Source organism: Molossus molossus, unplaced genomic scaffold, assembly GCF_014108415.1.
Source record: "Molossus molossus isolate mMolMol1 unplaced genomic scaffold, mMolMol1.p scaffold_m16_p_13, whole genome shotgun sequence".
Classification (NCBI taxonomy): domain Eukaryota; kingdom Metazoa; phylum Chordata; class Mammalia; order Chiroptera; family Molossidae; genus Molossus; species Molossus molossus.
Genome location: NW_023425348.1, coordinates 51,393,934 through 51,403,777, shown reverse-complemented (window position 1 = coordinate 51,403,777; position 9,844 = coordinate 51,393,934). Strand labels below are relative to the sequence as shown.

The 9,844-nt window shown below is 38.4% G+C and overlaps 1 protein-coding gene across 1 annotated transcript; it reads right to left on the bottom strand.

The window, feature by feature from the left end:
- Positions 1 to 572: 572 nt before the first annotated feature.
- Positions 573 to 6,143, bottom strand: LOC118628870 (olfactory receptor 481). Its single transcript, XM_036259859.1, has 2 exons — positions 6,116 to 6,143; positions 573 to 1,519 (listed from the first exon to the last, which is right to left on the bottom strand). The coding sequence occupies exon 2, from the start codon at positions 1,509 to 1,511 to the stop codon at positions 573 to 575; it is 939 nt and encodes a 312-aa protein (XP_036115752.1). The 5' UTR covers positions 1,512 to 1,519; positions 6,116 to 6,143.
- Positions 6,144 to 9,844: the final 3,701 nt, after the last annotated feature.

Genomic DNA, 9,844 nt, shown 5'->3' with positions numbered 1-9,844 from the left:
TTAAATTTGATCTTTGGTTGAAATAGTTCTCTGTTTAAATTGATCTCATAACTGGTGAATGGGGTTTATTTATTTTTATTTTTTATCCTCACCCGAAGACATCTTTCCTTTTTTTGTTCAGATAGAGTGGGAGGGAGAGAGAGAGAGAGAGAGAGAGAGAGAAACATCGATGTGAAAGGGACACATCGAGTGGTTGCCACCCGCATGACCCAACCAGGGCCGGGGACAAACTGCAACCAAGGTACGTGCCCTTAGCGGGAACCGAACCCGGGTCTCTCTGGACCATATGACAACGCTCTAACTGCTGAGCCAAACTGGCCAGGGCTGAATGGCGTTTGAAGTAGAAACTATTTTTTTAAGGTATTCTTGCCCTGTAAAACGCACATTTAATTAAAATCAAGCAGATATCCTTGTGAATGATACATTTAACTTTATATATGAAAGTAAACACTGGCTTTTCATATTTGTAGGAGCTCTCCACTTTAAAAATGATAGAGTTAGTGATAAAACATCCATCATAAACATTTCTCAAATGATTGGCTTATTGTTTATGGGTTTATATCTGATTTAGCTCAGGAAAACCAAAGCATTCTAACCATTAGTCTTCTCGTGGCCTCTTTCACCTCCTTGTTCCTCAGACTGTAGATGAGGGGGTTTAACATGGGGACCACCACTGTGTAGATCACAGATGCCACTTTGACCTGATCAGCTGAATAGCTCGATTTGGGCATCACATAAACAAACAAAACTGTCCCGTAAAACAGAGTGACTGCAGTAAGGTGGGAAGTGCAGGTGGAGAAGGCCTTCTTCCGCCCCTCAGTGGAGCGCATCTTCAGGACGGAGTGGAGGATGTAGCTGTAGGACACAGTTATGGTAAACAGTGTGCTTACGAGGACCGATGCGGAAGAGATGGCAGGAGATATTTCAGCAATATAAACATGGCCACAAGAAAGCTTCAGGAGTGGGAAGAGGTCACAGAAAAAATGGTTGATTTTGTTTGGTCCACAGAAGTTTAGGTTCATGAAACAGCCCGTAAATGATGAAGCGTTCATGCATCCACCCAGGTAGGAAGCCCCCAGTAGGAGGAAGCAGACCACTGGGGACATGTGGGTGGAGTAGAGCAGGGGAGAGCAGATGGCCACATAGCGGTCATAGGCCATGGTGGCCAGCAGGAAGCACTCTGTAGTCCCAAAAGCAACATCAGAGCCAAGCTGGACGACACAGCCAGTCACAGGGATAGTAGTGCGCGCCCTCAAGAAGCTCTTCAGCATGATCGGTGTGACCGATGTGGAATACCCAATGTCTACAAAGGCCAAATGGCTGAGAAAAAGGTACATTGGGGTATGAAGCTGCAGGCTGCTTCGAATTAAGATGATTATACTGATATTTCCCACTATGGTAACTGTATAAACCCCAAGAAAAATCACAAAGAAGATGGCACGTAGTGCGGGATTATCTGTTAACCCCAGAATAATAAACTCTGTCACTGTGGTATGATTTTCAGTCTCCATTTATCCACCTAATGGTGCCAATTGAAACCAGAACCAGAGAAAGTTAAATGGGCTGAATGACCCCACGTTTAATGTATATACCTAAATATAACCTAATAATTAAAATTTTAAGCGGTAACTTTGTCTCACTTATAGAATACTTTGTGAACACGTTTTCCTTTCAAATTCCATGAAAATATTAAAATTGAAGACTCAATGACCTTAGGACCCAGTTATTTTTTCCTATTTGCATACCATGGTGTAAATCTCCCCCTGTGCACAAGTGTGATGTGAAAGGGTGCTCACAGCAATATTGATTTTAATAACATAAACTGTAAATAACCTAAATGGTTATAAAAAGGCCAGCTCGTGACTCTCCATCTCCATCCCAAATATGCTCCCTCCCCAGTGTTCTCGATCACCATTTATCCAATGATTGGGCCAAACATATGGAGCTGATTTGACATCTCTTTCTTGCTTGATTCTTTTCCTAGAATTAAAAAGACCATATCCTTAGTTATAATTATTGCTCCCAAGGGCCAGAAGGTGTCTATGTTCAAGATGAAATGGCCAAAGAATTTTCACCATTGTTGTTATGAGCTAAATAAATTCCGAATATTTTGCAAAATCTTGCAGGACTTATCTTCTACATCATGCTTTTCCACACTTGTGAGACTGCATGAGCATCAAGAAGAGTCTAGGTGTTTCCATGGACCAGCATTAATTAGAAAGTGAACCGAAGTATTTGGGGACCTGCATTAGGTATGTTTTAGTTTCATCAGTTCTCTTTAGGGAAAGAAGAAGTGGGGGTATATGACAGAGATAGAGGAGGGAATAGTTAGGGAGATAGGGGTGCAGGTAGCTGGTTAGGAAAGTTAGGAAATTAGATTGAAACAAAGATTAGCATTTCAGGAAACTATTTCCTTAGTTCAAATGGGAGCACAAATCAAGAGCAGGGGAGAATATAATAGTTACATTCAGTCATCCCCATGGCTCCTCTAATTTAAAGCCCACCGTATTTCTCCGAATAATTTGCTTTTGTCCTTAGAAACCTCTAAATGAGTCAAAGTTAAGAAGACAGGCATACATAACTGTCAGCAATCACACACATTTTACTCAGTGTTACCTGTGGGTCTCAACAGCGGTGTGCTCCAGTGAGCCTCGTTCTAGGACTGTGTGTCTAATTTCTCCAGTTCTAGCTTTTTTAACAAGACAATGAGCCAAACCTGAAATGAGTTTCATGTTTTTTAAAGAAAACAGGTGTGTGAAAGACACACGTGTTCAGAACGGGCTCATAGTGCCAGCATGGAAGGCGAAGGGCCTTGCCAACCAGTCAGGAGCTTTGGAGCCCGCGCTCCTGGCGTCGGTTTCTAGCTCTGCCTCCCACTGTCTATGGAATCACCGTTACAAAAACGCGTTTATCTTCTATTTCCTTCCCTGCGAAAAGGACATAATCATACATACCTCATGTGATTCTTGTGTTAATATGATGTGGATAAAAACACCAAGCACTGTTTACAAAATAAATACATGTCTAATTACCGGTAATTTGATTGAAATACTCAACTGATATCTTCTGGTACATGTAAAAGAATAAAATATTTCTGTGTCCTTTACAAAAGAACAGGTATAAATAGTGATACACTCACTGCAACACTAGGGCTGGGCTCCAAGGAACTGTCACCGCCCAGCAAAGCTAGATTTAAGTCATTTGAGAGAAGGTCCAAATCTCTTACTTCACCCTGTAATTACACACTAATTACTTCACTTGTTTTGGAAAATTACATTGAGAATCCCTTGGAATTAAGAAATTACATGCACACACCTACTGGGACAGAGAAATGACACGTAAACATGATTAAATAAAAATGTATGAATGATGTGATCACAGCAATAAGCCTTATACTTACGTTGCACAGCCGAAAGAAACACATTGTAGTCAACTATACTTTAATTGAAAAAATTTTTGTGGGGGAGTGAGGAGGTGGGTGGAGGTGGAAGAGGGCATAGAGGGGATACAGTGTGATGGAAATAATGAAATGAAATTTTTAAAAAAGAAAAAATAATTTAGGTGCATGAATGAAATATGTTTAAATACCTCGAGTTTCCATTTATTTTTTAATTAAATAAAAATTTAAGATTTCAATGGAATTAAATTGAAAAAAGTTGTAACATGTTATCATCATTGAAGTTTATTATTAGATGAACATAACTAACTGGCCTGTGGCAGTCTTGGCATATCATTAGGAGTCTAGCATTTCGCGTTTAGAGGTTATTTGCTTTTGCTAGTACAGTTTAACTTACAGAAGTGCATCCAATGGAATTGCAATATTATTTTCAACATAAGTGACATCTATCTTTTAACATATGTGTTTTCCACGTGCATTATAGATTTGTCCTAGAACACTTGAGGTATACTCCATGCTTGTTGGCAGGAGACATTTCCCACACATGCACAAACTCTTCCCTCTCCACATTGCCAACTCTGATCCACCAACACATATACTTTCTAATAAAACAATGGAGCTCACACCAACGTTTTTCTTATGACCTTTCCAAACACAGATGCCCCATGACTGGCAGGTTGTCAAAAATACATGGCCACAGTTGACTCCAGTTGTGCTCTTGAACCCTGGCCACACAGCAGAACATTCATCTGGCTCCTGTGATCCTGAGCTTGAAGGAGCCCATTGGTCAATAACCTCCAGAACAGCGCTAAGCCTGATGGTCCAGACCAGGGGGATCCAACAATTCAAACACCTCAAGTCCAACAAAGTAGAAAATGGACATGCTGAGAGGCTGCATTTGTCCTAGAAAGACACCGTTCCTTTAGCTTGTAAGGAAGCCCAACAGTGGCTGATGAATAACAGAAACAGATGGCCACTGATTCTACAAAAATATCTCAGATCACATCTGGGTGAATTAAATTCTTTTCACCTTGTCCTCCTTCTAACATTTTGTTCACACCACTCGATTAGTATTCATTATAGTTGACAATCACGCTCTTTGCCTGGTGTGAAGATGCAGTGTCTATGACTAATTATTTTTGTGTCTTTTAATGGTGCAGTGCTGGGAATATAGGAGGCACTAAATGAGTTTGTTGAATTAGTATTAAATAATTTTTTAAATCTTTCTAGTATCAGACATATTCTATGATCTAAACATAAACAGATATTCCCACATCTCTGCCTTTACCCAACCAAAGACCATTTTATGATTGTAGTCATTTCTCTACCCCCATCTAGTGGAAAATTAATGCCTGGTCTCCTTATGTCTCAGGTTTAAATGGGTTCCACCACTGAAGTCTCACCTGATACCATGGACTAAGTTATATTATCTTGGTGAACAGTTTCAGAGAAACCTGAAATACATTTTGCACTTACCATGTTCCCAATTATATAGGTACTGCTGTAAGTAATTGCTTAATGTATTTTTTATCTGTGTGTGTGTTACATGGCTTTGAATTGCCTCTATTTTTTTAACTCATCTTTATTGTTGAATATATTACATATGTTCCCCCCTTTTTCCTCATGGACCCCCTTCTCCCCAATCCCACCCCCCTCCAGCCTTCCCCACACTATTGTTGGTGTCCATTATTTATGCATATATGCATAGAAGTTCTTTAGTTTATCTCATCCATCCCTCCCTGCCCCTGGCTCTATTTTTTTTAATGATTTGAAAAATTTGGGGGGTAATTTTAAAAGTTAACTCTATTGAGGTAACACTGGTTGATAACATTATATACATTTCAGGTGTCCGACATTATACTTCGATATGTGTATACTCTATTGTATGCTCACCACCCAAAGTCTGGCTTCCTTCTCTTAACTTCGTTGCCTACTGTCCTTCAACTTCCATGAGGGAAGAATCATGTCTGCCTTGTTCAACACTTAATTCTAAGAGCACTGCAGAGTGCCTAGTATGTAACAGTACTAAACAAATGAATGATTGAGTGAATAAACGAATGATCTACTGTTTCAAATGTTTTATTGTGGTAAGAGTATTGTTAATTATAGGCACAATATTCTACAGCAGATCTCTAGAATTTACTCATCTTGCTTAATTAAACTTTATGCCTATTGATTAGCAACTCCCCATTTCACTCTAATACCAGCCCCTGTCTACCATCATTCCATTCTTGAGTCTATAAATTAAATGCCTCATAAAGTAGAATCATGCATATTAATCCTATGACTGGCTTATTTCACTTAGCATAAAATCTTCTAGGTTCATTTATGTTGTTGCAGAATTTTCTTCTTTGTTAACACTGATTAATATTCTATTGTATGTATATGCCAAATCTTCATTTATCTGTCAATGGATATTTAGGTTACTTTGATATCTTGGCTATTGTGAACAGTGCTGCACTGAACATGAGAGTGCTAATATCTCTTTGAGAAACTGATTTTTTAGATAAATATCTAGAGGTAGGTTACTGAATCATATGGTAGCTCTGTTTTTAATTATTTGAGGAACCTCCATACTGTTTTCCAAAGCAGTTGCATGATTTTGCATTTCCAGCCACAATGTACAAGAATTTCCCTCTACCCCATATCCTCACCTACATTACACTGTCTTTTGTTTCTTTGAAAAGAGGCATCTTGGTATGTGAGGTGATACCTCACTGTGATTTTGATTTAGATTTATTTGATGATTAAGATGTTGGCCATAATTTCAGTACCTCCTGAACCATTTTGATGTCTTTTTTAGAGAAATATCTATTGAAATCTTTAGTCCACTTTTTTTTTTCTAAATTTTATTTTTGTTACCCCATTGGCACCTCCCCCTACCCCCCCACACACCATCCCCGGCTTTGTTGTCCATGTCCATTGGTTATGCATACATGCATATAAGTTCTGTGGTTTATCTCTTCCCATCCCCACCACCCCCTTTTCTGAGGGTTGTCAGTCTGTACCCTACTTCAACATCTCTGGGTCTACCTTATTCCTCACATTGTAATGTTCATTATATTTCGTATATAAGTGAGATCATGTGGTATTTGTCTTTTTTCTGCTTGGCTTGTATACTTAGGATAATACTTTCTAGGTCCCTCCAAGTCACCTCAAAAGATAAGAGATCTTGCTTTCTTACAGCTGCATAGTACTCCATTGTGTACATGTACCACTGCTTTTTTATCCATTGGTCTACTGATGGACATTTGGGCTGTTTCCAGATCTTAGCTATTGTAAATAGTGCTGCTATGAACATGGGGGTACATATATTCTTCCTGATTGGTGTTTCAGGCTTCTTAGGGTATATTCCTAAAAGCGGGATCACTGGGTCAAATGGAAGTTCAATTTTTAATTTTTTGAGGTAACACCATATTGTTTTTCATAGTGGATACACCAGTCTGCATTCCCACCCAGTGTACTAGAGTCCCCTTTTCTCCACACCCTCGCCAACACTTGTTGTTTGATGATTTGTTGATGGCAGCCATTCTGACAGGTGTGAGGTGATACCTCATTGTTGGTTATTTATTTATTTATTTATTTATTTATTTATTTATTATTTATTTATTTATTTATTTTTTATCCTCACCCGAGGACATTTTTTCATTTTTTTGTTCAGGTAGAGTGGGAGGGAGAGAGAGGAAGAGAGAGAGAGAGAGAGAAACATCGATGTGAAAGAGACACATCAAGTGGCTGCCAACCAGGGCCGGGGACAAACTGCAACCGAGGTACATGCCCTTAGCGGGAACCGAACCCGGGTCTCTCAGGACCGCAGGCTGATGCTCTAACTGTTGAGCCAAACCGGCAAGGGCCTCGTTGTCACTTTAATTTGCATCTCTCTGATGATTAGTGATGTTGAGCATTTCTTCATATGTCTCTTGGCCATTTGTATGTCCTGTTTGGAGAGCTGTCTATTCAGCATCTCTGCCCATTTTTTAATTGGGTTCTTTGACTTCCTTTTGTTGAGTTGTATGAGTACTCTATATATTTTGGAAATTAACCCCTTATTTGATGTATCATTGGCAATCATGTTCTCCCATACAATGGGTTGCCTTTCCATTTTGATGATTTTTTCCTTAGCTGTGAAGAAGCTTTTTAGTTTGATGTAGTCCCATGTGTTTATTTTTTCCTTTGTTTCTGTTGCCTTAGGGGATGCATCAGTAAAAATTCTGCTGCGTATGATGTCTGAAATTTTGATTCTTACATTTTCTTCTAGAATTTTTTTGGATTCATGAGTCACATTTAAGTCTTTTATCCATTTTGAGTTTATTCTTGTGTAGGATGTAGGTTGATGGTCTAGTTTCATTTTTTTTTGCATGTAGCTATCCAATTTTCCCAACACCATTTATTAAAGAGGTTGTCATTACTCCACTGTATGCTCTTGCCACCTTTGTCAAATATTAATTGAGTATATTGCCTTGGGTCCATTTCTGGGTTCTCTGTTCTGTTCCACTGTTCTATATGCCTGTTCTTGTGCCAGTACCTGGCTGTTTTGATTACAGTCGTTTTGTAGTATAACCTGATATCTGGTATTGTGATCCCACCTACTTTGTCCTTCTTTTTCAAAATTGCTGTGGCTATTCGAGGTCTTTTTTTGGTTCCATATGAACTTTTGAAGTATTCGTTCTAGTTCTGTGAAATACGTTGTTGGTATTTTGATGGGGATTGCATTGAATCTATAGATTGCTTTGGGTAGTATGGACATTAGAATGATGTTAATTCTTCCAATCCATGAACAAGGTATGTGCTTCCACTTTTTTATATCTTCCTCTATTTCTTCTTTCAATGTCCTGTAGTTTTCTGCAAATAGGTCCTTTACTCCTTTGGTTAAGTTTATTCCTAGGTATCTCAATTTTTTTGCCACGATGGTAAATGGGATTATTTTTTCAGTTTCTCTTTCTGTGAATTCATCATTGGTGTATACAAATGCCGTCGATTTCTTTACGTTAATTTTGTATCCTGCTACTTTGCCAAATGCATTTATTAAGACTAGTAGATTTTTGATGAAGTCTTTAGGGTTTTCTATGTATAATATCATGTCATCTGCAAATAATGACAGTTTCACTTCCTCCTTTCCAATTTGGATCCCTTTTATTTTTTCTTCCTGTCTGATTGCTGTGTCTAAGACTTCCAGTACTATGTCAAATAAAAGTGGCAAAAGTGGACATCCCTGTCTTGTTACTGTTCTTAAGGGAAATGTTTTTAGTTTTTGCCCATTGAGTATGATGCTGGCTGTAGGTCTTTCATATATGGCCTTTATTATGTCGAGATATGATCCCTCTATTCCCACATTGCTGAACGTTTTTATCAGAAACGGATGCTGGATTCTGTTGAAGGCTTTTTCAGCGTCTATTGATATGATCATGTGGTTTTTATTCTTCATTTTATTTATGTGGTGTATCACATTTATTGATTTGCAAATATTGTACCAGCCTTGCATCCCTGGAATGAATCCCACTTGGTCATGGTGAATAATTTTTTGATGTATTGCTGGATCTGATTTGCTAGTATTTGTTCAGGATTTTGGCATCTATGTTCATCAGGGATATTGGCCTGTAGTTTTTTTTTTTTTGTAACGTCTTTTTTTGGTTTTGGAATTAGCATTATGATGGCTTCATAAAATGAGTTTGGAAGTATTCCTTTTTCTTGGATTTTTTGAAATAGTTTGAGGAGAATGGGTGTTAGTTCTTCTTTGAATGTTTGGTAAAACTCCCCGGTGAAGCCCTCCAGCCCGGGCTTTTGTTTGCTGGGAGAGTCTTGATTGCATCTTCAGTTTCTTCTGTTGTTATTGGTCTGTTCAAGTTTTCTATCTCTTCCCAGTCTAGTTTTGGGAGACTGTGTGTTTCTAGAAAGTTGTCCATTTTGCTTAGATTAACAAATTTGTTGCCATATAATTGTCATAGTAGCTGTTAACGATCTTTTGTATTTCTGTGGTGTTGGTTGTTACTTCTCCTCTTTCATTTCTCATTTTGTGTATTTGGGTTCTCTCTCTTTGTTTCTTGGTGAGTCTAGCTAAGGGTCCGTCAATCTTGTTTATCTTTTCGAAAAACTAGCTCTTTGTTTCATTGATCCTTTGAATTGATTTTTTTTTTGTCTCTATGTCATTTATTTCTGCTCTGATCTTTACTATTTCCTTCCTTCTACTTGCTCTGGAGTTTTCTTTTTGTTTACTTTCTAAGTCTTTAAGTTGTGAGGTTAGACAGTCAATTAGAAATTTTTCTTGTTTCTTGAGGTAGGCGTATAGTGCTATGAACTTCCCTCTCAGAACTGATTTTGCTGCATTCCATAGATTTTGTGTTGTTGTGTGTTCATTTTCATTGGATTCCAGGAAGTTTTTAATTTGTTCCTTGATGTCCTCGGAAACCCATTCATTGTTCAATAACATGCTATTTAGCCTCCATGTGT

Coding starts and splice junctions, on each gene's coding strand:
- LOC118628870 (XM_036259859.1), bottom strand. CDS start 1,511: ATGGAGACTGAAAATCATACCACAGTGACAGAGTTTATTATTCTGGGG.